We start from the raw sequence: 27496 nt of genomic DNA, 5'->3' as shown, positions 1-27496 counted from the left end.
CCCTATAGGCTCACAGATTTGAATAGTTGATCATCAGCGAGTGGAACTATCTGAAAGGATTAAGAGGTGTGGTCTCCTTTTGGAGGAAGTGTGTCATTCTCTCCTCTCTCTCTCTCTCTCTCTCTCTCTCTCTCTGTGTCTCTCTGTGTCTCTGTCTGTCTCTGTCTGTCTCTCTGTCTCTGTCTGTCTCTCTGTCTCTCTGTCTCTCTGTCTCTCTGTCTCTCTCTCTCTCTCTCTCTCTCTCTCTCTCTCTCATGCCTATGCCTGTGGATGTGGCTATAGAACTTCTGGCTACTCTTCTAGCACCCTATACACCTGCATGCTACTGTTCTTTCCTCCATGATAAGGGACTGAACCTTTGAACCTGTAAGCAAGCCCCAGTTAAATGCTTTCTTCTAGAAGAGTCACCTTGGTCCTGGTGTCTCTTCACACCAAGAGAACAGTGACTAAGACAATCAGTGATGTAGAGGTGGGGGCAAATGGATCCCAAGGGCTCACCAGCCAACCAGCCTGGCTTAATCAGCAAGTGTCAGGCCAGTGAGAGACCCTGCAACATAAACCAAGGTGGGTGGCTTCTGAGGACCCACACTAGAGTGGCTGTCCTCTGGTCTCCAAAGGCATGCACATCCTCTCCCAAGCATGCACAAAGTAATTTATTATATTCTACCTATACGTAGCTTAGAAGCAGTCGAGGGTAAATTGTCACTAGCTTAGTAGACTAAGCTGTAGCTGGCGCAAACGTCATTATAGCTTGTTTAGGCCCAATATGGCTCGGTTGCTGTCGGAGAACTGAAAACTCAAAAACTGGGCGTGTTGCTTTAAGGGAAGAATGTTTACAGCCCTCAGGTGGAGTCATTCCCTGTGATAAGGCTGAGCTAGAAATGACTGCTCCTTAATTGTCATCAGAGTGCTGTAGGGGCACCTTCAGATCAGCATGGTAAGTGGGCATGGGATGCAATTAACAGTGTTGGGATGGCAGCGGATTTTGTACGTTGTATTTAGACATGGTCCTCCAACCTAAATCCTTAATACATCGCTAACGTGAGGCAGGGTAAAGACAGAACGTTTTCTTTACCCTCTCTTTAGTTCTGTGTGAGAGTGAATACAGTTACTTCTGTTAGTTCTGTTTTGGGATTACATTTAGAGAACCACTTCCCCTCTCACAGTAGTTATTAGCACCTTAGAATTTCGAATTTTTCAGTGGAAGCAACCTTTCGAACTGCTCTTCTCTGTCTTGCCCCAGTGTGGGCTTTCTCTCCCTCATTAAGTTGGCTTAAGTTGTTTTCACTTGTAAGGAATCATGGCTTCCAACACGAAAGATACTTGTAGCAGTAGAATGTTCTGTGTCATGACTGGATCGATGTCAGCGTTCTGGCTGTGTTGTTGACTTGCAAGAGATTTCCTCTGAGAGCAGATGAATGACGGGTATAGGAGGCCTTTTGTCGTATTTCTTCGAGTTGCAGCTGAATCTACAGCTATCTTGGCATTAAAGGCTTAATTGATAATTAGGTTTTCTCGGAAACTCAAGATCGGTTTTGGAGTGGCATTTATTAGTGTGCTGGGACTTGTTGATGTTGATATTTAATGGATAGTTGCGTCCTTAGACTCTTCAGTACTGCGATGAATATTCTAAGAGAGAGCTTGGAAAGGTGACAGAGGTTGAGAGAGAAATAAAGTCAGTCTAGTCCTCTCTACCCTTGGATGCTTCTGAAGCCAGGAACAGGGCTTGCCAGGTCAACTTGTTTGTGGTGTGTTGAGAAAGAACCATGTTACTTATCATGTTGTCTGAGCACCCAAAGGACAGCAATTTATCTCCGTTGGTGATTGTTTTTCACTGCGGCTTACTGTCAGCAAATGTGCCTCTCAACTGAGTTCCTGAGGGGGCAGCTGGCAGCTGGAGAAGGGAATTCCTCAGAGCTGTCTGCATGGGAATTTCATAGGTGAAGAGGTTCTGAGAGGTGCAGACATGGTGAACAGCCAACCCCTCCTTTTGAAATCGTTCTTAAACTTAGAGGACAAAGGTCTGGTTTGGCTAATGCGTTTACAGCTTTTAAAGTCCAAGACGAAGGTAGAGGGATGAAATTATTCTTTGCAGATAAGGATTTATGGACTTTGGTCGTGATGGAATGCACTGTTTTGATTTTTCACATGCCAATACTTGGAAAGGCTATTCGTTCATTCTAAGTGAAGTTGAGTTGATGTTACTTTGACAGCCGTTGACACTAGAAACAGAGTTGCACAAAGAAGAAACAAGGATGAAATTCTAACTATTGAACCTGAAATTCTCTTGAAGTGGAGAAGTCTATGGTATGCCATGCCAGTGGAGACAAAGTGCAAGGTTTTGAGGAGCACCACAGAGTCCACATCAGATTGCCAGGGTGTGCCAGGTCAGAGCCCTTGACCTCTGCCTTCTCACCCACACTGGGGGCCTGTGGATTCCATAGGCCAGTGATTGGTGGGAAGTCTGAGGTCTGTAGTTGAGTTCAGGCTTTGAGACAGTGCATGTGGCATTGCCCCTGGGCTTCAAGACCGAGCCAAGCTGCTTGAGCACCTGAGAATGTAGAAGACAATGCAGCTAGGGGCAGACTCGGTCCAGGACCACGGGCAAACAAAATGCAGCTGCTTAATTAACATCAGATATTGCCGTAGATTTCTACGACTTACGTTTTCCTTCTCTCTCCTAAAAAAATAGTCAATATATCCCAGCTCAAATACTCAAAGGATTGTTTTCCTTTAAGAAAAATAATGGATGCTGATGAAGGCAGACTTCAAAAAAAAGTAACTGTTACGTAAGAAAAAAAACTTATTCAGAAGTAACTAGAGTTTGTTTTGTATAATCATGATTTCTTTTCTTTTTTCTTGTGTGTGTGTGTGTGTGTGTGTGTGTGTGTGTGTGTGTGTGTATGTGCGAGCGCTGACATGTGTATATGAGAGTTCATGCATCTGGAGGCCCAAGGTTGATGTGAGGAATCATTCTCAATTTTTCTTGCATTTTATTCACTCAACTATGGTCTCCCAGTCAAGCCTAGAGTTCACTGATGCAGTTACTCTTGCAAATAGTTTGCTTTCTGGGTCTTCTATCCCTGTCTTCCCAGTCTAGAATTATAGGCAAGTTGCCCCACACTGTGTTTATCTGGGTTCTGGGGATCTGAATTCCTATGCACATAGACACACAAAATAATAATAATGTGTGTATGCATGCATCTGTATGTATGATGTGACTATATGAACATTGCACGTCACCACCCATTTGTAGAGTCTGTTCTCTCTTTCTATCTTTACCTTGGTTCCAGGGATCTAACTCAGGGCTGTCAAGTCAACGCACAGACTCACCAGTATGAAATAATGTAAGCACCATGTTAGTCCTCAGTTCGGGTTTCTATGACCCTTGGCTGCTCCTTGGAACCTGTTTCTCCTGGGACACTGTTGTGGAGATGGTTATCTCCTTCCACCTGTACGTGTGTTCCACGGATTAAATTTGGAGTGTCAGGTTAAAGGGGCTGGCCATTGCTTTTACCTGCTGGACCACCTAGCCCCTTTCCTAGAACTCTTTAGAGCAGTGGTTCTCAACCTGGGCATCACATGGGTTGCCTAGGACCACCATACAACACAGATAGTTACAATATGATTCATAACAGTAGCAAAATTGCAGTTATGAAGTAACAACAAACACAATTTTATGGTCGAGTGTCAACACAACAAGAGGAACTCTATTCAAGGGTCGCAACAGTAGAAGGGTTGAGAACCACTCAGCTAGATTATAATGTACTTCCTCTGTGATTTCTAAGCTAGTTTGGTCTTTGACATTTGTAATCAGTAGTGCTTATGCTGTCTCAGCTCCTACTCTGTTCTAACTCACTGTGGCTTATTGCAGAGGGAGTGTCTCTCCATTCACATTGGTCAAGCTGGTGTCCAGATTGGTGATGCTTGCTGGGAACTGTATTGCCTGGAACATGGAATCCAGCCAGATGGCTTTATCCTGGATGGTCAACACAATCATTTGGAAAATCCTAATATGGATCACAGGACTGTATCTTTAGATACCTTCTTTCATGAGACAAGCACTGGGAAGCATGTGCCCAGAACACTTTTCATGGACCTAGAACCAACCGTTATAGGTAATCTAAATTTGACTTGCTAGTGCTTTTGACCAAGATCACAGTCAAACAAACCAAGTGGGTAAGATTATGAGATTGGACTAGTCTATATGAACAGGATCATGTAGACCTTCCTCAAACCTCAGTCTGTAACATGACAAACATACTCCAATGGGAAGAAGGTTGGCCTTCTTTCCTGTGGGGTGAAACTATGTAAAACTCCTAGTTTACCCATACACACACTTCGGCCCAACATTGAATATTTTTCCTGGCTCTGAGAGCAAAACTAGAAGCTATTGGCAAAGAAGCTGAAACTTTGTCATTGTCATAAGAGAGTAGTAATCTGTTGTGGAGTTCAGAAGGCACAAATTCTCACTATTCTACTTGATTCTAGATTTAAAGATTCGGACGGGAGCCAGGGCACTCACCTGGATGGGGGTTCATTCACCTATGTGTCAAGTTGATGTTCTGAGTCCTGAGGCATAGATGTTGGTGGGGCTTTTAGTCCTTGTCACGTGGCCTGTCTCTAAAATGCCTAGATCCTTGTCGTAGCATGGTACCAGGTCTCAAGAACAATTATTCCATGGGTACAAGGCAGATAGATGTACATGGTGTCTGCCACCCAGCTCTGAAGGTCACCTAGTGCCCCTTCTTCTGTTCTCAATAAGCCAAGGTAGTTATGAAGACATCAGAGAAGGGATATAGACCCCACTCCACTTTTTTATGCAAGAGTAGAAAGTTTTAGAAGCAAATGTATGATGGGAAGAGTTTTTTCCTTTTAAATTTTTTATTAGGTATATTTCTTTACTTACATTTCAAATGTTATTCCCCTTCCCCGTTTTCTGTCCATAAGCCCCCATACCCTCCCCTCTCCCTCACCCATAGGGGTATTTCCCCAATACATCCCCGTTACTGCCCCCATATTCCCCTGCACTGGGGGTCCAACCTTGGCAGGACCAAGGGCTTCCACTTCCACTAGTGCCCCAACAAGGCTATTCTCTACTACATATGCAGTTGGAGCCCTGGGTCAGTCCATGTAGAGTCTTTTAGTAGTGGTTTAGTCCCTGGTAACTCTGGTTGGTTGGCATTGTTGTTTTTAAGGTGTTACAAGCTCCTTCAACTCTTTCAATACTTCTTCTAATTTCCCCCAAGGGGGTCCTATTCTCAGTTCAGTGGTTTGCTGCTAGCATTGACCTCTGTGTTGGACATGCTCTGGATGTGTCTCTTGGGAGAGATCTATATCTGATCCCTATCAGCATGCATTTTTTAGCTTCATTAATCTTATCTAGTTTTGGTGAATATCTCTATCTCTATCTATCTATCTATCTATCTATCTATCTATCTATCTATCTATCTATCTATCTATCTATCTATCTATCTATGTGGGCCACATGCGGGGCAGGCTCTGAATAGCCTTTCTTTGAGTCATTGCTCTAAACTTTGTTTCCATATCCCTTCCTATGGATATTTTTTCCCCCTTTTAAGAAGGAGTGGGAGCATCCGCATTTTGGTCATCCTTCTTCTTGAGCTTCCTGTGGTCTGTGGATTGCATCTTGGGTAATTCGAGCTTTTTGGCTAATATCCACTCATCAATGAGTGCATACCAAGTGTGTTTTTCTGTGATTGAGTTACCTCACTCAGGATGATATTTTCTAGTTCATTCCATTTGCCTATGAATTTCATGAAGTCATTGTTTTTGATAGGTGAGTAGTACTCCATTGTGTAGATGTACCACAGTTTTTTGAATCCATTCCTCTGTTGAAGGGCATCTGGGTTCTTTCCAGCTTCTGGCTATTATAAATAAAGCTGCTAATAAGTGGAGCATGTGTCTTTGTTGTATGTTAGAACATCTTTTGGGCATATGCCCAGGAGAGGTATAGCTGGGTCCTCAGGTAGTTGAATGTCAAATTTTCTAAGGAACTTCCAGACTGATTTCCAGAGTGGTTGTACCAGTTTGCAATCCCACAAACAATGGAGGAGTGTTCCTCGTTCTCCACATCCTTGCCAGCATCTGCTGTCACCTGAGTTTTTATCTTAGCCATTCTGACTAGTGTGAGGTGGAATCTCAGGGTTGTTTTGATTTGCATTTCCCTGATGACTAAGGTTGTTGAACATTTCTTTAGGTACTTTTTGGCCATTCGATAATCCCCAGCTGAGAATGTTTCATTTAGCTCTGTACCCCATTTTTTAATAGGGTTATTTGGCTCTCTGGAGTCTAACTTCTTAAGTTCTTTGTATATTTTGTATATTAGTCCTCTATCAGATGTAGGATTGGTGAAGGTCTTTTCCCAATCTGTTGGTTGCCATTTTGTCCTAATGACAGTGTCTTTTGCCTTACAGAAGCTTTGCAGTTTTATGAGGTCCCATTGGTCGATTCTTGATCTTAGAGCATAGGCCATTGGTGTTTTGTTCAGGAAATTTTTCCAGTGCCCATGTGTTTGAGACTCTTCCCCACTTTTTCTTCTATTAGTTTGAGTGTATCTGGTTTGATGTGGAGGTCCTTGATCCACTTGGACTTAAGCTTTATACAAGGTGATAAGCATGGATTGATTTGCATTCTTCTACAGGCTGACCTCCAGTTGAACCAGCACCATTTGTTGAAAATGCTACCTTTCTTCTATTGGATGGTTTTAGCTCCTTTGTCAAAGATCAAGTGATCATGGGTGTGTGTGTGTGTTCATTTCTGGGTCTTCAATTCTGTTCCACTTATCTATCTGCCGGTCTCTGTACCAATACCATACAGTTTTTATGACTATTGCTCTGTAATACTGCTTGAAGTCAGGGATGTTCTTTTATTATTGAGTACAGTTTTCGATATCCTGGGTTCTTTGTTATTCCAGATGAATTTTCAAATTGCTTTTTCTATGTCTATAAAGAATTGAGTAGGAATCTTGATGGGGATTGCACTGAATCTGTAGATTGCTTTTGACAAAATGGCCATCTTTACTATATTAATCTTGCCAATCCATGAGCATGGGAGATCTTTCCATCTTCTGAGATCTTCCTCAATTTCTTTCTTCAGAGACTTGAAGTTCTTGTCATACAGATCTTTCACTTGCTTGGTTAGAGTCACACCGAGGTATTTTATATTATTTGGGACTATTGTGAAGGGTGTCATATCCATAATTTCTTTCTCAGCCTGTTTATCCTTTGAGTAGAGGAAGGCTACTGATTTCTTTGAGTTAATTTTATACCCTGACACTTTGCTGAAGTTGTTTATCAGGTTAAGTAGTTCTCTGGTGGAACTTTTGGGGTCACTTAAGTACACTATCATATCATTCGCAAATAGTGATATTTTGATTTTTTTTCCCTTCCAGTTTGTATCCCATTGACCTCCTTTCCTTGTCTGATTTCTCTGGCAAGGACTTCAAGTACTATATTGAATAAGTAGGGAGAGAGTGGGCAGCCTTGTCTAGTCCCTGATTTTAGTGGGATTGCTTCAAGTTTCTCTCTATTTAGTTTGATGTTAGCTACTGGTTTGCTGTATATTGCTTTTACTATGTTTAGGTATGGGGCTTGAATTCCTGATCTTTCCAGGACTTTCATCATGAAGGGGTGTTGAATTTTGTCAAATGCTTTTTCAGTAGCTAATGAAATGATCATGTGGTTCTTATCTTTGAGTTTGTTTATATAGTGAATTACATTGATGGATTTTTGTATATTAAACCATCCCTGCATCCCTGGGATGAAGCCTACTTGATCATGATGGATGATCGTTTTGATGTTTTCTTGGATTCAGTTTGCAAGAATTTTATTGAGCATTTTTGCGTCAATATTCATAAGGGAAATTGGTCTGAGGTTCTCTTTGTTGAGTCTTTGTGTGGTTTCTGTATACGAGTAATTGTGGCTTCATAGAAGGAATTCGGTAGCGTTCCGTCTGTTTCTGTTTTGTGGAATAGTTTGGATAGTATTGGTATGAGGTCTTCTATGAAGGTCTGATCAAATTCTGCACTGAATCCATCTGGCCCTGGGCTCCTTTTGGTTGGGAGACTTTTAATAACTGCTTCTATTTCTTCAGGAGTTATGGGGTTGTTTAGATGGTTTATTTGTTCCTGATTAAACTTTGGTACCTGGTATCTATCTAGAAAATTGTCCATTTCCTGCAGATTTTTCCAGTTTTGTTGAATATAGGCTTTGGTAGTAGGATCTGATAATTTTTTTTAATTTCTTCAGATTCTGTTGTTATGTCTCTTTTTTCATTTCTGATTTTGTTAATTTGGATATACTCTCTGTGACCTCTGGTTAGTCTGGCTAAGGGTTTATCTATCTTGTTGATTTTCTCAAAGAGCCAGCTCCTGGTTTCGTTGATTCTTTGTATAATTCTTTTCATTTCTACTTGGTTGATTTCAGCCTTGAGTTTGATTATTTCCTGCCTTCTACTCCTCTTGGGTTTATTTATTTCTTTTGTTCTAGAGATTTTAGGTGTGCTGTCAAGCTGCTGACATATGCTCTCTCCTGTTTCTTTTCGCAGACACTCAGAGCTATGAGTTTTCCTCTTAGTACCTACCACTTTCATTGTGTCCCATAAGTTTGGAAATGTTGTTTCTTCATTTTCATTAAATTCTAAGAAGCCTTTAATTTCTTTCTTTATTTATTCCTTGGCCAAGTTATCACTGAATAGAGCATTGTTCAACTTCCATGTATATGTGGGTATTCTGTCATTATTGTTGTTATTGAAAACCAGTCTTAGTGCATGGTGATCTGATAGGATGCATGGGATTATTTCTATCTTCCTGTATCCTGTTGAGGCCTGTTTTGTGACCGAGTATATGGTCAATTTTGGAGAAGGTTCCATGAGGTTCTGAGAAGAAGGTATATCCTTTTGATTTAGGATGGGATGTTTTATAAATATCTGTTAAGTCCATTTGGTTCATAACTCCTATTAGTCTGATTATGTCTCTGTTTAATTTCTGTTTCCATGATCTGTCTATTGATGAGAGTGGGATGTTGAAATCTCCTACTATTATTGTGTGAGGTGCAATGTGTGCTTTGAGCTTTAGTAAGGTTTCTTTTATGAATGTAGGTGCCCTTTCATTTGGAGCATAGATATTTAGGATTGAGAGTTCATCTTGATGGGAAGTGTTTTTATGGCCATCTTTGGAAGCTAGTCTGCCCTACTAGAGAAATACAATCTGTGTATATTAGATGAGAGTTGTTATCTTTATTAGAATAGAGTTAGAGCATATAACAAATTGATGGGTCAAAGTAGACCTATGTCAAAGAATGTTAATGTAATGCAAAGATTAAAAATTTTACTAAGGTCAAAAAGGGTAAGGCCAAAGATACTTATATCCGGGCTATATATTGCTCTGCTGGGTGTTACGAAGAAATAAAACTAAGAAACTACTGGGGAGTTGTAGTTGGTAGAGTGCTTGCCTAACATGCAAGAATCTTGTAATTAATATTTTAGTTCGATGTTAAAGAAGATATGGCAGTACACACCTGTAATTCCAAACCTCAGAGAGCAGGGGCAGGAGGATAAAAAGTTCTAGGTCTATTTTGGAATATCAAATACCTTGCCTACCAACACCAACCAGAAGAATTTGTTTTTCCAGACTAAGAAAGACCATTTCCGCAGGATAAATTCCATTCCTTGGCCACACCATGGGAAAAGGATGGAGACCAGAGTATAGAATTCTGTGAGAGGTTGAAAGAGGCCAGCAGTTAAAGTGAATGTAAGCACTGACCACTCCTCCCTCTCTGCAGATGGCGTCCGTGTGGGGAAGTACCACTCACTCTTCCACCCAGAACAACTTGTGAATGGAAAGGAGGATGCTGCAAACAACTATGCACGAGGTCGCTACTCTGTGGGTTCAGAGGTCATCGAGCTTGTTCTAGAAAGGATCCGAAAGCTGGCAAGTGGCTCTTCTCCCTTTCTGGATAGGTTATGCTGGATACTTGTGGTCTCGTAGCAGCATCCACCGGCCTTGCTTACTGCCCTCTTTCTGTCACAAGCCGTTCACCCTGGGCCTCCTGTAGATGCTTAAGGGGGGGCTTTAGCTACGTGGTTACATGGGAAGCCTTTACAACTACCAGGTAGCTTCCCTTTATGTTCCTACCATTGGATGACTTATGCTGTGTGTGTTAGCAGACACGTTCAAAGCTCTCTCAAATCTATTCTTTTCCAATTGTCGCCACTACTTGTGAAGATGACCGGGGCAGAGATTTTGTGAAGATTATTTGCTGACTTGTCTAATAGTTCTGTAAGGGTAGGAATCTGCAGGTCCTTTGTTAGGTAAGTGGTTTGGTGTAACCACTGGTAGCATATTGCCTATCATAGTATCCTGGATGCAGTGTGTAACTTGAGAGGCACATTATATATCATGGAGAGGACTCTACTTTGCCCCTGTATTTTGCTGACTTCCTTTTCTTTGTTTTTTTTTTTTCCCGGAGCTGGGGACCGAACCCAGGGCCTTGCGCTTCCTAGGTAAGCGCTCTACCACTGAGCTAAATCCCCAGCCCGACTTCCTTTTCTTTACTATTGACAAAACCTTCACATCATATGTAGATAAATTCATGGGAAACAATGAAAAGTAGCCAAATATTTAGGCTTCGCTTTTATACGCTGAGTCTCCCTTATCTGTCATGATTGGGACCAGAACTACTGGGTGGGTATTTTTCTCTAGGCTTTAGAGTATTTACACACACATATGAATTTTTAGGGAACCCAAGTGAAATGTAAAATTTATTTAAATTTCAAATACCACTTATAGTCACAGGCTTCAGACAATTTAATGCAGTACTTTTAGTGTGCCTGTATGCTGTGTTGCCTGCCACCCGTTTCTATGAGCTGTGATATGGAATTTCTATCAGTGGCATCATGTAAGTACTCAAAAGGAAAGAAAAGAGAGGATTTGGAACATTTTGGAGTTTGGGATTAGGACCACGTAGGCAGTTGTCAAACCCTAAAGATTTTTCCAACTCCAGGCTTTCCCAACTCAGGTATATTTTAGAGTAGCTATGGTTGCTGTGTAGCTGATGTGGCAAAGAAACCATTCTGAATCCTCTTAAAGGACATATTTTTCTTGTGTGTATTTGTATACACAGGTGCATGTGGGGACCAGGGGACAAACTTGCCTGTCATCCTTCAGATAGCATCTATTTTGTGGTCTGTTTGAGACAGGGTCTCTTATTGATGTGGGACTGGCCAACCAAGATAACACAGATATCCTGGCCAACAGGTTATCATCAAACCCTGGTAATCCGTCTGCCCTCCACCTCTCCAGTCCTGGGATTATAACCATTTGGCACTATGACCAGTTCTTTCCCCTCCTCTCTCTTCTCTCCCTCCTCCTTTTCCTCCTCCTCCCCTTCTCCCTCCTCTTCCCTCCCTCTTTCTAAAACTGTGTAGGTAGCTTCCGAAGATCAGACCTGCATGCTTGTAAGGCTCCTGATGGAGCCTTTGCCCTCCCCTCCTTTCTGAGTCTTTTGTTCTTGGGAAGTTATATTCCACCATTATCATCTAGTTAACTGCCTGTTTTTCCCCCCAGGCAGAGCAATGCAGTGGACTTCAGGGATTTCTGATTTACCGAAGCTTTGGAGGAGGCACGGGGTCAGGATTTACATCTCTCTTGATGGAGCGACTCTCTGTAGAGTATTGCAAGAAGACAAAATTGGAGTTCTCTGTCTATCCATCTCCTCGAATCTCCACTGCGGTGGTAGAACCGTACAATGCCATCCTCACCACTCACTCCACCATAGAATACTCAGACTGTACCTTCATGGTGGACAATGAGGCTGTGTACAACATCTGCCATCGCAAACTTGGCGTCGAGCATCCTTCCTATTCGAGTATCAACAGGTTGATTGCTCAGGTGCTGTCTTCCATTACTGCTTCCCTGCGATTTGAAGGACCTTTGAATGTGGACTTAATTGAATTCCAGACCAACCTAGTACCTTATCCACGAATACATTTCCCCATCACCACCCTCGCCCCCATCATCTCTGCTGAAAAGGCGTACCAAGAGCACCTCTCTGTGCCTGACATCACTGCTTCTTGCTTTGAGCTCTCCAACCAGTTGGTCAAGTGTGATCCCCGGCTTGGGAAGTACATGGCTTGCTGCTTACTATACAGAGGAGATGTGGTCCCCAAGGATGTCAATGAAGCAATTGCAGCCATGAAGTCGAGGACCTCTGTTCAGTTTGTAGATTGGTGTCCAACTGGTTTCAAGGTGGGCATCAATTGTCAGCCACCCACAGTGGTACCAGGAGGGGATCTAGCCAGGGTTCAGCGTGCTGTGTGTATGTTGAGCAATACCACAGCGATTGTGGAAGCCTGGGCCCGCCTAGACCACAAATTTGACCTCATGTACGCCAAGAAGGCATTTCTGCACTGGTACATCACAGAAGGCATGGAGCTTGGGGAGTTTGAAGAGGCCAGGGAAGATCTGGCTGCTCTGGAAAAAGATTATGAAGAAGTGGGTCTAAGTTTCTGACGAAAAGGTAATCAGGCAAATGAACGCTGAGTTAAAACTCTCATGCTTTGTTTTCTATATCCCTAGTGGATAAGAGGAGAGCAAAAATCAAATCAGCAAGATCCAAAGTTCTGCATTAAATTAAATAAATGTATTAATGTAAACAATAAAGTAATATTTTCTTGTGTACAGTAGAATTCACCTCTGCTACCTGAGAGCCTACTGGGGATTAGAATCATTTGAACTACTGGGTCTCTTCTAGGTAGAGTTATTTTATGTTAGTTCTTACGTCATAGTAAAAGTCCAGCTTTATTCTTTGCCAAACAAAATGAAATGCAGCATTGGGGGAGTGTGGAACTCTAATGTTTCTGCTTTCCTTTGTCTGTCTGAGGTGGAAAATGCACAGATAATGAATGTTATTTCTCCATTATCTATGCATTGCACATCATTAAATCATAAACACTTTCAGAACATTTCTTTTTCTTTTTCCAAGTGTGAGCTTTAAGTCCTCAGTTTGCTTTTCAAACAAAACAAACAAGCAAGCAAACGAGTACTGTTGGGCACTTTTAGAATTTGGGTATGAGTATCCTGCAGGTAAGAAAGTACCTATTGCCTCTTCAGGTGCCCTGTCTGAAGGAAGCTTTATTTGTTTGCATGTGTGTGCATGTGTCTGTGTCTGTGTATGTGTGTGTCTCTCTGTGTGTATATGTGTGTGTGTGTGTGTGTGTGTGTGTGTGTGTGTACACGCGCACGTGTTTGTATGTCTGCAGGAGTATGGCATATGGCCATTTCAAATGGCAGCCAGAAACTGATGACAAGTGTCTCTCTCAATCTCTTACCACTTTATTTGCCAAGGCAGGGTCTCTCCATCACCAGCTTGTCTAGGCCCAGGCTCTCAGGCACTGGGATTAGAGGTAGGCAACCATGCCGTCTTTGACTTTCTGTGGGTACTGGAGGTCTGGACTCTGATCCTTATACTTGTTCAGCAAGCACTTTGTCCCCTGGACCATTTCTCCCACCTCACAAGGCTATTGGCAGTTACTTTTATTCTTGCTATTAGAATGAATCAGACAAAAACAACTTAACAAAGGGAGTGGTGTTTTTCTTTTGTTGTTGTTTATTTTCTTTTTTCTTTCTTTTCTTTTTTACACTCATGGTTTGAGGGGATGGGGGAGGTTCGGGGCTTGAACAGCAGGAGCATTAAGCAGCTGGTCACATCACATCCAGTCAGTAAGCAGGGAGACATAAATGATAGTGTTTATCAAGATTTCCTTCTCGGGGTTGGGGATTTAGCTCAGTGGTAGAGCGCTTGCCTAGTAAGCACAAGGCCCTGGGTTCGGTCCCCAGCTCCGAAAAAAAAAAAAAAGATTTCCTTCTCCCTTTTCTCCCCTTTCTCTTGTTGTGGGTACACAGCCCCCCATTTAGGATGGACTTTCTCTCCTCAGCTAAATCTCTTTGGAAATACCATTATAGACACACCTGACATATGTCTCTGAGGTGATCCTAAGATCCGGTCAAGTTGACAATGGCATTCAATTACAGAGGAGTTCATGAATGTGGCCAGCAGGCTTGGTTCTGAACCACTTCAGAGGTCTGATGATGACGATGTAAATTCTGAACTGGAGTAAAGAAAACCTGGGGAACCGGGAGAGACGTAAAGAGAGGGTGGGGTATTTAAAAACCACTTCACACATGAGTTCGTGAGAGGGAAGGGGAGAGGAAGGAAGAAGGGCAAAGAGGGAGATGGAGAGGGGGAGATCTCAATGCTGATGCCTGGCTGACATTTTTCTTTTTATTCCAGGGCTGCAGCCCATGGAGTGGGGCTGTCTGTATTTTCAGATGAGTCTTCCAGTGTTAATTAACCCTATCTAGAAAATGCCTCATAGAATTAGACATACTCGGAAGTTTGTCTCCTAGGCTACTGGAAGTCTTGTCAACTTGACAACATTTACCATCAAGGACATCTTCCCCACTGTCCTAGTTACTGGTCTACTTCTGTGAAGAGACACCAAGACAGCTCTTAGAAACAGAGAAAGCATTTAATTGGGAATTAATTGGGGACTTTTCTTACAGTTTCAGAGAGATAGCCTACTATTCTTTTTTTTTTTTTTTCCCGGAGCTGGGGACCAAACCCAGGGCCTTGCGCTGGCTAGGCAAGCGCTCTACCACTGAGCTAAACCCCCCAACCATAGCCTACTATTCTTATGGCCAGTAACAGATAGACATGCTGCTTGCCACGGATTGAATATGCTCGGCTCAGAGAGCAGCACTATGAGGAGGGGAGGTCTTGTTGGAGTAGGTGTGTCACAGTGGGGTGGGCTTTAATACCCCAATCCTAGCTGCCTGGAGTCAGTATTCTGCTAGCAGCCTTCAGATATAGAACTCTCAGCTCCTCCTGTACCATGCCTGCCTGGATGCTGCCATGCTCCTGTCTTTATGATAATGGACTGAACCTCTGAACCTATAAGCCAGCCCCTTGTCCTTTATAAAACTTGCATTGGTCATGGTGTCTGTTCACAGCAATAAGACCCTAACTAAGACAATGCTGTAACGGTAGCTGAGGCAGAGAGATAGAGACACTATGCCTGGAGTTGGCTTTTGAAACATCAAAGCCCACCCCGTAATGACACATGTCTTCCAACAAGGCCACACCTCTTTTTGAATATCCTATACAGTGCTTTACAATTCTGTTAGGCCTTTTTTTTTTTTTAAGCTAAAATTCATTACCTTCTTTATTACACCTTTGTTACCTTTTTTCTTTAGCCACTAGAGGGCATCGGTGAAGCACGTCCTCTTGCTCACACACAAACCACTTGTAGATTTTATTTTAAAAATTAACTACATAATAGTATTCAAATGAGAACCGTTTCTTGAGTTTTAAAATAAACCTTATGAATCCCACTATTTGAAAGTCTGGGTTTTCCTTTTTTCCATGTGTATACGTGAGGTGTGTGTGTGTGTGTGTGTGTGTGTGTGTGTGTGTGCACACGCGCGCTTATATGCATGTGTGCACTCGTGTGGGGAGCATGTGTGTGCACAAGTGTATGTGCCCATGTGTGCACAGGTGTGTGGGGGTCGGAGGCTGAACTGGGCGTGTGCCTCCCTCGATCACTCTCTTCACTGTTTGCTGAGGTAAGGTCTCTGAGATGAGTTCAGAGCTTTCCGATTGAGCGGAACACCCAGCTTGCTCTGCAATCCCCATCTTCCTTTTCTGAATGCCAAGATTACAGGCAGCTGCTACACCTGCCCAGCGTTTCAGGTAGGCAAACTTACACACTTGCCTTTACAGGATCCACACACATTTTTGATACTGTTTTTTATACTTCAGTTGGGGATTTAGCTCAGTGGTAGAGCACTTGCCTAGGAAGCGCAAGGCCCTGGGTTCGGTCCCCAGCTCCGGAAAAAAAGAAAAAAAAAAAAAGAAAATGCTATTTATACTTCAAAAAATGGTACTAAATATTTGAGGTCAGGTATGAATTGAATATTATCCCATTTCCATTTAAGGACAGCTGTAGTATGACAAACTTTTCCACAAGCCCTTAGTAATAATTTTAAAATTTAAACTATAAGTTTAAACTAGTTACCCTCACCTGTCTGAAGAAGCATTCATAAACTAGAAAAATCATTACTTGACTCTACAGGGTTTAAATTTATTTATGAAAAGTTCATAATTCAATTGCGAGTGAAAGGGCTTAGTATAATTCTTCTATGCCAGGTGTTCTTAGATTTTTGTAAACAGTGTAGTTTAAAGTCAAATGTGTACAACCTCTTTATACCTCCAGAAGCTTGAAACGTCTTCGTTTAATTTGTTAGTCACTCATGCATGGTAGGTTTATCCTTAGTCTAGCTACCAGGGACACAACACTTAACAACATAATTCTTGTTCTCATAGAGAGTAGCCTGTAGTGAACGTGGAGAGTGAAAGTAATAAACTGAATATAAGTCTGTTAGAAGGGCCAGCAAGATGGTTCAGGGGTCAGGGTGTTTGCTGCCAAGCCTGATGACCTGAGTTCAAACCATGGGAACTTCATAGGAGGAGAAGAGAATGGCTCTTGTACATTGACCTCGAATGTCCCCATTTGTGCTGTGGCATCGAACACTTGCGTGTGCATGTGCACGCAATCAATAAAACGTAATTTACACACGAGTTAAGAGGCATAATAAATGGATTCCACTCAACTCGCTGTTGTTGACACCTTCTCGTTTGTCCAGGCCACCATTGCAGGGTTCTGAGTCAGACATGGTCCTCTAATATTCCGTGTGACATGATCAACCAAAACCTGCTCACAGAGGCGAGGCCTGACACCTTTGTGCACTTCCACATTGATCAGTCATTTCCTCCCACTTGATTGAAGAAGACCTAAGTGACGCCATCGAAACTGTTAATCCCAAGAGGGTGAGTGGCCATCACTAGACAGTGCCACAGTTTCTGAGAGTTCTCAAACACTGATTATAGGAGGCTCCCTCACCAGGTCATTGAATTGTTCCTTCACAACTGTCTTACAGAATAATTCAAAACAGCGTCCTAGGAAAATGGCAGCATTATTATGTGTCTAGAACTCATGGAAGCTCCCTGAACAGTGCTTAATTCCTGTGTGTTCAAAGCTCCCTTTGTGTCAGGTACTGATTGCCATGGCTGCTAGAGTAGTTAACACCAGCTCATCACTGAGCTGAACTGCTATGCCCTTGTGCTTGGCGGGGTGACTTCTCATCTGTGCATTAGTCCCCGTCTGACTGGGGAGAAACCAGGAGGACCAGGGGACTTCCTCAGGCAGTGACAGATGGCTCTCCTCCAAAGTTACCAACACAAAAGTGAACTGGGCCTGTTAGATAGGAATGACGGTGCTCTTTGGATGTGGCCAACTCTCCCTCCCATGTGTTGAAGGGATTATGATTAATTTATATAGAGGTACTGTTTAATCTCAAGTCAGGGTTTGTATGTGCAGACAAACAGAACTGTTGGATGGGGGCTCGCTGAAAGGAAACCTTGTGTTCTGCCGACTCTCAGTGATGAGTTTCAGATTGGGACAGCCATCCCAGTTCATGTGTTATCCCACATTTTCATCATCTGTAAGTTCACATGCTGGGGACCATACTATTAACTCCCTGATTTATGTGAAGGTTTTTTTATTTTCTAATGCTTTCACATCTGCAGCTCGTTAAGCTCACAGCTCTTAGAGGTGGAGTGCATGTTGAAGATAGAGGCTGACTTCGTTGTCTTCCTGAATATAACCCCATCCTTATACACTAGTTTCTAGTGCTTGCAATACTGACTAAGAGAGGGGTCACCAGCGGATGAATGTGACTCTGCCATCCACAGCAGAGACACCTCCAGTATCATTTTAACTTCAAGCTCTGTCTCCAAAACTGAAAAAAAAAAAACAACTTACAGACCTTGGAAAATACTCATTAAAGTTAAGTAAGATAATATTCATAGATACGTATCAGGCCTGGTTTTTGGAACACTAGTGACTTTGCAAGATTTTCTCCTGCACATGTAATATGCAGAAAAATTAATTTCTCTGAGATTCGAGTATTAATCTAAGGAGATAGAGCATTTAACATTTAATAATGTTTAAGGTTTAAAATTTTCCCATAATGCTTATATAAGAATGGTTATTAAGTCAAAGAATGTAAAACTTTATAATTTCACTGTATATTGCCAACTCGTCTCTCTCTGAATTGCAGGAATGTTGGCGAATAATTCTGGAGAGTGGCCGTTAAAATCACCAGGGTAGTGAAACTCACAGACATTTGCCCATATGAGAGATGAGAGCATCACATGTGGTAGTTGTAGCAGTGCAGTCGTTACGAAGTTTGCACATGTCTATGTGCTCATGTGATCTGCCACATCCTTGTTTGTTTTTCTTTTGGATTTGTTCCTATTAAGTTTATTTTTTTAAATAGCTCCTTACATATATTTGATCCGAAAGCTGTGCACTTTTGCACAAGTGGCAGAACATTTTCCAAATTCATTTCCATCTTTCTCTCTCTCCGTGTATTGGACTTTAACCAAGGACCTTGCCAACAACTAGGCAAATGTCTACCATTGAACTATGCCCCAGCTTCATTTTTCTTAAAATGCCTTTTATAAGACTGGGTCTCTCTGTGTAACAGCCGTGGTTGTCCTGGAACATGCTTTGTAGTCCAGGCTGGTCTCGAACTCTCTGCCTCGAAAGTGCTGGGATTAAAGGTGTGTGCTACCACACTTGACTGCCTAACTTTGGTTTTATTTTGACTTTATCTTTGGTTGTGATGCTGATGCTCCTGGGTGTGTGTGTGTGTGTGTGTGTGTGTGTGTGTGTGTCTTTTCTGGGAATCTGACCATTGAGTCTTGCTGCCAGGAGGCCACCAGAGAGTTGTTAGTGTGGTCCAGTTTTAGAAGAATTTTGTTCATATTAAATATTCTTATCTTTGGATTCTTTATATGTATCTATGAATATGTTTGTAATTTTACACAACCGTCCACACTCTCAAGTTCATCATTGGCTTCTTTCCAGATTTGCCTCTGTTCATTCACTTAGTTTATTGGCTTTCAGACAGCAGAAGCACCCCCTTGTATCAGAGAGACATCAGGATCTGCCGCAGTGCCCTGTTCTGTATTGGGTAGGTATGTGGGTTCAAAGAGATTGCAGGGAAGGGGTCGGGGAGATGGCTCAGTGGGTAGAGCACTTGCCATGTGTGGTGGTTGGATTTAGAATGGCTCATTTGTTTGAATACTTGGTTTCTAGTTGGCAGAACTGTTTGGGAAGGATTAGGAGGCGTGTCCTTATTGGAAAAGCTTTGTCGCTGGAGGGCAAGCTTTGAGGTTTCAAAACGAGCCATTTTGCCATTGTCTGCTCTGCCTTCTGTCTCAAGATGTTAGCTCTCAGCTACTGTTCCAGTACCATGTTTCCCTGCCTGTTTGCTGGCATGTTCCCCACCACGGTGGTTTTGGACTTTAATTCTCCAAAACTGTAAGCACAAAATAAGCACTTTCTTTCATAATTTGCCATGGCCATAGTGTCTTATTGCAGCAACAGAAAGAAATTAAGACATCATGCAAGCTTCCCAGTATCTCTATAAAAAGGGTGGGGTTTGGGGGCGGGGGGGCTGTGGTTGGTGGGTTTTCTATAATCCTACATTCTGGGAGGGGGAGACAGAGGATCCCCAGAGCAACCTAGATAACTACAGTATCTGAATCGGTGAGCTATGGTTCAAGTAAGAGATTCTGCCTCCGTGTATAAGGATGGGGTTTTATTCAGGAAGACGACGACGTCAGCCTCCACCTTCAACATGCATACACACATGCAGCCACATCCATCAACACAATGCTATTACACATATGCATGCATCTATACACACATGTACACACACAGACACACAGACACAGACACAGACACAGACACAGACACAGACACAGACACACACACACACACACACACACACCATGGGGAAAAAAAAAACCCGTGGCTCCATGCCTAGGGAGGTTTGGAACGTTGCAGCTTACTGCCCTTCCATAGCCCTGATGCTCTCTCAGAAACAAATCTGAAATTATGCTCCTTTTGTAGGACCTATTTACAGAGATGGATTGAGATGGAGACGGGAAAGCCAACAGACTGACACTCAATCTTTCCTTTTCTCTTTATCAGATGCTGCTCCTTGGAGGGACTGGGGATTGATCCACCCGCATTAACATCCCTCATTAGCCTTTCCTGTTCTAAGCTCAGAGTTTGATGGAAGAAAAAGCAGAGACAAGCACAAGTTCAAGAAGCCACTGACTTTAATCCGGATGAGGAAGTAGGGGAGGTACTTGGTAGCAAGAGGGTGAGCTGTGCTTCTCCGTGTCTCTGCCGAGGCTCAGACCAACATAGAACAAAGAGGGAGCCCGAGAGCTCTCTCTTCAGACATGGGACATCAGGGAGGAACTTGGAAAGGAGGGGCACTGTGTGAACTTGTCTGTTGCCACAGGGAACTAGAAAGCAAACACAAGATATGGGGAGAGACGTTAACCTCCATTGTGGGCACAGGCTGGAAGCAGGAGAGGGTCAGAGGGGTACAGCAGTGGAGTAGCCTGTGAAAACGGACCATCCGTCCTTTGCAATTCGAGGGCACGTCCTCAGTTTCCCTCCCCTTTATTCTGGGGCTCTTGTCTCGATGGGGCGCCCTCCTGCCTGGCCTTTGCTTTATTTCTTTTTCCCAATCTGTGCCATGAGTTGAGCATTGGCCGCTGCCTTGGCTCGCAAATTCTTGGCCTTGTCAATGTTGAAGAGGATGTTCATGATGTTAGTGGGAACGTCGAGGGACAGAGTGAACTTGGTGCCCCGGTCGTTTTTGACCTTGTCCGGGTACAGCTTTCCTTTGGGCTGTGCTTGGGATTGGTATCTGTACCGGATGCTTCTACCTCCATTCCCACCCACAGCGTCTGAGAAAGTTCTTTTGTTCTTGATGTGTTTTTGTTCATCCTCTTCTTCTCCCGAAGGGTCTTGTGTGGGCAGGTAGCCAAAGTTCTTCTTGCTCAGCACCGGCACATCCTCCAGCTTGTTCTTCTTGACCTCAGACAGGGCTGTGTTGAGGCAGCTGAAGACTGGTCCTGCGTTGTAGAACTTGTGGGAGAGGCTTGTCCTTGGGCCCCCTAGGAGCAGCAGCAGAAGCAGCAGGAAGTAAGTGGGCATCAGCATCGCTCCCTGTACTAGGAAAGAAGGATGTGGAAATAGGTGTGAGAGGGACTTAGGTCTGAGGAGGACATGGGGTATATAGTCTAATAGAGTATTTTCTAATGGTCTTCTGGGAGGTTTCTCAAGGTTGATCCTCAGACAAGCAACATCAGCATGTTCTGGAAATTTGTTTCAATGGCAAACAACTCTCAGATCTTTCTCTACAACCAGCGAAAATCAAAACACAGAGACCAGCAATCTGTGTTTTAACGCATCCTTCGGATATTTCTGGATATGTAGTGGTTTCTGTAGGCTTTCAGGCCTGAATATTTGGTCTCTGGATAGAGGTACTTTTGGAAAGTTCTGGAAACTCAGAAGGGAGAGAGAGAGAGAGAGAGAGAGAGAGAGAGAGAGAGAGAGAGAGAGAGAGAGAGAGAGAAACTCACTGGGGTATGGGGTGTGTTTCTAGGAGGTATATCACCCCTGGCTGTTTCTTGTCTGAATTCCCTCTATCATGATGGTAGCGTCTATATTCTGCTGTACCATGATGGACTGAGACGTCTGGGACCATGAGCCAAAATAACCCTTTCTTCCCTGAAGTTGCCCATGCCTGGTATTTTATTAGAGCAATGCAGAACAGTTAACCGCCCATTAATTCTGATGGTCCCTACAGTCTGAGAGTTTGCCAGTCTGGCATTTCTAGCTTGTTTAATTTAGCTTTGCTACTGGCCCAAAAAAGCCAATAACACGTGTACTAAGTAAATACGTGGCCACCTTCCTGGTCTTCAGAACTAGTTGTCTGTGCTTGTCCTTTAGAACGATTGGCAGAAGTGTGTGGGGGTCTGGGGGAAGGAGGAGGTGTGTATGGAAAAGCTTGGAGGAGTGGACAGGGGAGGGGAAACTGTGGTTGGCATATATTGTACAAAAGAAGAATCTATTTGCAATAATAAAAAGGCAAGAGATATTCTTAAGTAAACCAACACAGGGATTCTGCTGAGTATTTAGCAGTGAGAAAGGATGTCTTGTGATCTGCAGGCATGGTGTATAGTGACAGGGGACATGTAATCAGAAGGCTGGGTTCTAAACTCCCCTTAATGCCTATGTGACCTAGGCCATGCCCTTTCCCAATAGATGAACAGGGGTGGTCTCAAGGCAATCTTAGACTTCCTTAGGCTGTAAACAGGAACCCTTCTCTTTAGCTCAGGCCAGTATGGAACTGATCAGGATGTAGCCTGGGCTAGCCTCAAGCTCCTGCTATAAACCTCCTGCCTCAGACTCCCAAGTACTGGAAAACTATGCAAATGCCACCAGACCCAGCTCAGACTGCATGTATGCCTGAGTTCAGTTCTCTGAAACAACCTCTAAGTCCTACACACATTCCACACACACACACACACACACACACACACACACACACACACACTCACACACGTGCATTTATATAATACACACAGATACATGCAGTCACACATATATGCATATACACACATGTACACGTACATACACATGCACATTCAAGCCCCCTGCACTGGTTGTAGTTTCCTGTAAAAGTTTCTTCTTTCCTGGATGCACATCATAGCTACCACCTTTCTTTCCTTTTAAAGCAATTTATTTATGTCTAGCATCATAAGCATTTGATAAAAATATGAAATATTTTTATCGAAAATATTTTATAGTATTTTGTGACAAAATGAACCTTGCTTTAAAGAAACTGAATACATATACAGAGGCCAGCTGTGAGTGTGCCACAGGCTTTAGTGACAGCACACACTTCGGAATTAGACAGAATTTGCTCAGGGTCCATCTGGTCCTTTGAAAGCCTCAGGCAGATTCCTTAGCCCTGTGACATTCAATGTCCTCATTGGGCAAACAGGGTGACAATACTGTCTCACAAAGGCTAAGTGATGAATTAAAGTCAAATGGCCAATGTGCGAACGTGTGTGCTCTAACCCCACTCCCTAGGCTGCTTCCTCCTGGAGCTGGTTGGACTCTAAGTGAGGGGATTCTCAGGCACACACAGCCTTGACATCCAGATCCTACACTCACTCCACTTCCTCTCCTGAAACCCACTGTGGCACAGCAGCAGGGACCAGCTTAGATTTTTATACGAGAAGCACAAACATTGTAATTTGCACCCAAGTCCATCTTGGGACTAACCCTACCCCTCCTGGCTGCTCCTCCTGTGTGAACTAAGCCCGAATTTACAAGCCAGCCTCTTAAAGACCCGGGCCACTCTGAACTCTGTGTTTCTTTGCTGTTTCCAATTCTTCTGCTATGTGCCAGGCTCTGTGATGAGGAGATTTTCTCTCCCTTTGTTCCCCGGGGCTCTTGAGAACCTGGGTAGCAGCAGATACAGCCAACAGAGCCCTATACTAAATCGCATCTTCAATAAATACTTGCTATATAAACTGACATTCAGATTAGCCTTCAGGCACTTAAGGAAATTTATTTCCCCTAAGGCAGGAAAACCTAGTTTCCATTCTCCTTTTAGAGGTATTTTCTCTGTGCAGATACATGCTATTATTATGTGTTACTGAGGGGACAAGTATGCTCTCCGAGGCAAAGGGCTTTGGTTGTCCTGCTTTTGTTGAAATCACACATATGCATTTCTGCACACATATGTGTAGAAAACAGTTCTGCAAAATCAGTCTACAGTTTTCCCAGGAAATTTTTTTTTAAAGTTTCCTCTTTTGCTATGACCTGGCCTCCCTGGAGCCCCCCATATTTACCTCAGGATATTTGTGTCCTATCTCAAGTCCACAAGTAACTGACCCTGGGCTGAGAGGTGAGATCCCTTTTCATCTATTTATCTGAGTGTGTGTGTGTGTGTGTGTGTGTGTGTGTGTGTGTGTGTGTGTGTATGAGAGAGAGAGAGAGAGACAGAGACAGAGACAGAGAAACAGAGAGAGACAGAGAGAGACAGAGACAGAGAAAGAGAGAGAGACAGAGACAGGGACACACAGAGAGGAATATGTTGTTGTCTTACTCTTTAGGCCATGTGATTCCATCAGAGAAGAAAGTCATCATGGGAAGGAAGCAAATGATGTGTAAATGATACATAGTAAGTGTCTGTGGGAAAATGTCTTGTGTGGGACTTTGTTTGTGGACCCTAAGTTCTAGTGTACGCCTATGAGACTGTGGGTGTTTCGGGTGAGAAAGGAACATCAGCTTTGACACCAATAAAAAGATGTAAAGCAAAGACCATTACCCAGACCCACTGTCCCTCTAGAGAAGCCCTGGCTCTGGGGTATCTCGAGTATAAGGATTCTGTACCACGCTGGGTATTTTCACAATCAAAGCCATGGTTAGGGTTGGGAGACAGAGTCACATTTCTCTTCAGGATGTTTCTTGTAATAATTCATCTGTATCTCTCCAAGGGTTATAAAATCAGAGGAAAGATATTCATTTTCAGGTATAGTGCCACATAACTATAATGTCAGTACTGGGAGGCAGGGATAGGGCAGTCGGACTTGAAGGCCATATTGGTTACACAGGGAGTACCAGCCAACCCAAGACAATGTGTGACTGCCTTGAAAAGCCGAAATAAACAAATGAAGTAAAGCAAAACTACACGAAAAGATGCCAAGGTTCCCTAGGCGATTCATGATTCTTGAACGGACTTCTCTGTTAATGTTTTCAGGACCATTTTACCCCAACTGAAACAGCATCAAGGCATCCTTGTTACTTCCTATGGAAACACCATATTTAGTTAAGGTTGGGAAGCCAATCTGTGAACCTATATTTTTCTTGTCAGGTGTCTGACCTCTTTGAGGCTGTTTGAGCAGTACTTTCCTACAGGGTCTTTAAAGGGATCCACTCACTTCCGACAACAGTTAACAGAATCAAGCTTAAAATATGAGGCCATGAACGATCCAGCCAGACTCACAGGAAAAAAAAAAAGCACAGGATGCAGAAACCATGGGTTTCTCAGCTTCCCAAGTGTAGCAGCAAAGACAGAGCCGGACCTCTGGGGCCCATGTCTGCAAACACAGATAAGAAACTCAACTACGAAGTGCACCTAAAAAGGCTAAAACATTTTAGTGAGTCCACGCTGCAGAACTTAGGGGACACTAAACACTTCGAATATTGTAAGATGAAGCTTTTCGAAATATTTTACTTTTGGGAGAGTTTTGTGGAACACTCCCCAGACTAGACCTAGACCCGAGACACTTTCCCTTGAATGTAAAAAGTGAGGGCTTGTGCAAGACAGGCTCTGCTCTTCCCTGGAAGATGGAGGATAGGCTATTTACAGTTGTGTCCTAACTATTCCATCCCCAGAAGAGGTTTGTTTGTTTATTTATTTATTTTTTTTCTATTTATTTATTCATTTTTATATAGCCTAGTTTAGAAAGGATACAGCAAATAGAATTCCTGGGAAACGGTAGATGTGAGACATCCCCCAATGTGTTCCCGATCACTGGCTTTCACAGGTGGAAGCCATTGTAGTCATTGAACCGCCCCCCCCCCCCCCTTTTCAGCATTAGAAGCTGGAACAGATTCAGGGCTGGGGGAATTCTTCACCTTTCCTGTTGCATTGGGTTAGCACCAGGGGTTGTTGTGGGACCTGCTCCCCGCCCTCCCCCCAACCATGCCAGGGAAGGAAAGGAGATGCCACAGGTGAGAAGAACACCCAAGTACCGGACAGCAATGCATTCTTGCTGCTCTGAGGCAGTGTGGAATATGGGCCTCTAGTGTCTGAGGCTCTGGGATCCCTAAGCAGTTGTAAAGTATCACCAAGGACGGTTTTTGTATTCATAGACAGACTGTACTCAGAGACAAGAGGTGTGTGTGTGTGTGTGTGTGTGTGTGTGTGTGTGAGAGAGAGAGAGAGAGAGAGAGAGAGAGAGAGAGAGAGCGCACACACACACATGAATGCATGCATGCTTTCGAGAGTGTGTGTGTGTGTGTGTACAGACTGCATTGGATATGCAAGCAGGTCTCTTCCAAGCAGGTCTCTGTATACTAACACAGGAATAATCATTCTGCCCCTGAATAATTTCTCCCTGGTGTCTCTGGTACCAATTCCTGCTGATTTAAAACAAGCCTGGCGGTGGAGTTCAGCACTCCCTTCCCAGGAGTTCCCACCGAGGGGCTGCTGCCAGCTCTCAGCTGTCTAGTAGCCAGCCCTTGTTGAGAGAAAATACATTTACACTTCATAAGTCAGTCCCCGAGGACAACCTTACCTGTAAGAGGACTTTGCTCTAGGGTGGAAGTGCTCAGGGCGAGGGGCACAGCTTCTGGGCCCGGAGGGCTGCTCCCCGCAGGTCCTCTGAACTCCTGGCCGTTCGGGGTCGCAGCTTCGTCTTCTCTGGTATTGTTCGTAGTGAGCTGTGGTAGTTCCTCTCTATGGAAACCGCTCCACTCCCCTGTGCATGTATGTAAAAGTGACAGATCACAGGGTGGATCGTAATTCCAGACGTAGTGTCTACTTTAGGATGAGATTTCATTTAAAATACAACTAGAGCCAGCTGTGCACGTCACAGAGATGACAGGTACTCAGGAGACTGGAACCTCCCGCCTCTCCCTCTTCTAGTCACCTCCTTCTTCCCCTCCTGCCCTTGCAACTTGCTTGTTTAATTAAAGGCAAAAGAAAAAAAAGATAACAACAGAACCCAAACCACAGGTAAGCTGAGAAGCCTTGTCTTTGGACAGTTTCATTACTGGTTTTAATTCAGGCTAATTCTAGCCTCCCCTAACCTCTCTCTCCCGTTCACCCTCCCATTGGTAATCTGGGGCTCCAAACTGCTTTGCAAGCAGAGAAGGTGGTTTGCAGTTCATCTGTTGCCTTGTCCTTTTGTGGCTTCTGACAGCGGTGTTAGCCGGCTACTCACACAGCTCATTGTCACTGTTTGTCAAATACTTCTGTGTCTAGAGATTTTTAGTAGGAAATCACTTGAAATTTACTAATCTGTGAACCCAGTATTTACTGGATACTTACTGTAAGTCAGGCATTTTTTTTTCAGACTCTGGGGGAATTCATTGATAAGGAAGTTGGGGCTGGTATAGAGAAGAGCTTGAGAGAGAGAGGGAGGGAGTGGGGGAGGGGGAGAGAGAAGGCACACTCAATTACCAAGGGCAAATACCCTAGTTTAGAATGGAGCAGATCTAAGCGAGTGAGAGGTCCCTGTGCTCAGTGAGAGGAGAGCAGGAGGCAAGCTCACAGTGGTCTGGTGTGGATGGAGCTGAGGGACAGAGGAAGCTGGGAAGGAGCCAGGCAAAAGGAAGCTAGGTCTGGCCTACACTTACAAGTGCTTTGAAGACCTGTTTAAAGAGCACACATCGTTTTAATAAGTCTTAGAAGATTCGAAGGGGGGCAGAGTCCATGCAGGTGACCCTTAATTCATGGATG

The 27496-nt window shown here is 43.5% G+C and overlaps 2 protein-coding genes across 4 annotated transcripts; one reads left to right on the top strand and one right to left on the bottom strand.

The window, feature by feature from the left end:
* The first annotated feature begins 894 nt into the window (after positions 1-894).
* Positions 895-12984, top strand: Tubal3 (tubulin, alpha-like 3). 2 transcript variants are annotated; one of them, NM_001440124.1, is given in 4 exon segments: positions 895-937; positions 3875-4118; positions 9804-9956; positions 11592-12978. In NM_001440124.1, coding segments are annotated over 4 exon segments (1341 nt in total). In that variant the 5' UTR covers positions 895-934; the 3' UTR covers positions 12533-12978.
* A 7267-nt stretch (positions 12985-20251) lies between these two features.
* Ucn3 (urocortin 3) lies at positions 20252-26634 on the bottom strand. Of its 2 annotated transcripts, none has more exon segments than NM_001080208.2 (2): positions 20252-21177; positions 26331-26556. In NM_001080208.2, a coding segment is annotated over 1 exon segment (495 nt). In that variant the 5' UTR covers positions 21172-21177; positions 26331-26556; the 3' UTR covers positions 20252-20676.
* Positions 26635-27496: the final 862 nt, after the last annotated feature.

The sequence above is a fragment of the Rattus norvegicus genome, chromosome 17 (genome assembly GCF_021556685.1).
Source record: "Rattus norvegicus strain SHRSP/BbbUtx chromosome 17, alternate assembly SHRSP_T2T, whole genome shotgun sequence".
Taxonomy (NCBI): domain Eukaryota; kingdom Metazoa; phylum Chordata; class Mammalia; order Rodentia; family Muridae; genus Rattus; species Rattus norvegicus.
The sequence above is the reverse complement of the archived record's forward strand: the minus strand, read 5'-3'. Positions and strand labels throughout refer to the sequence as shown.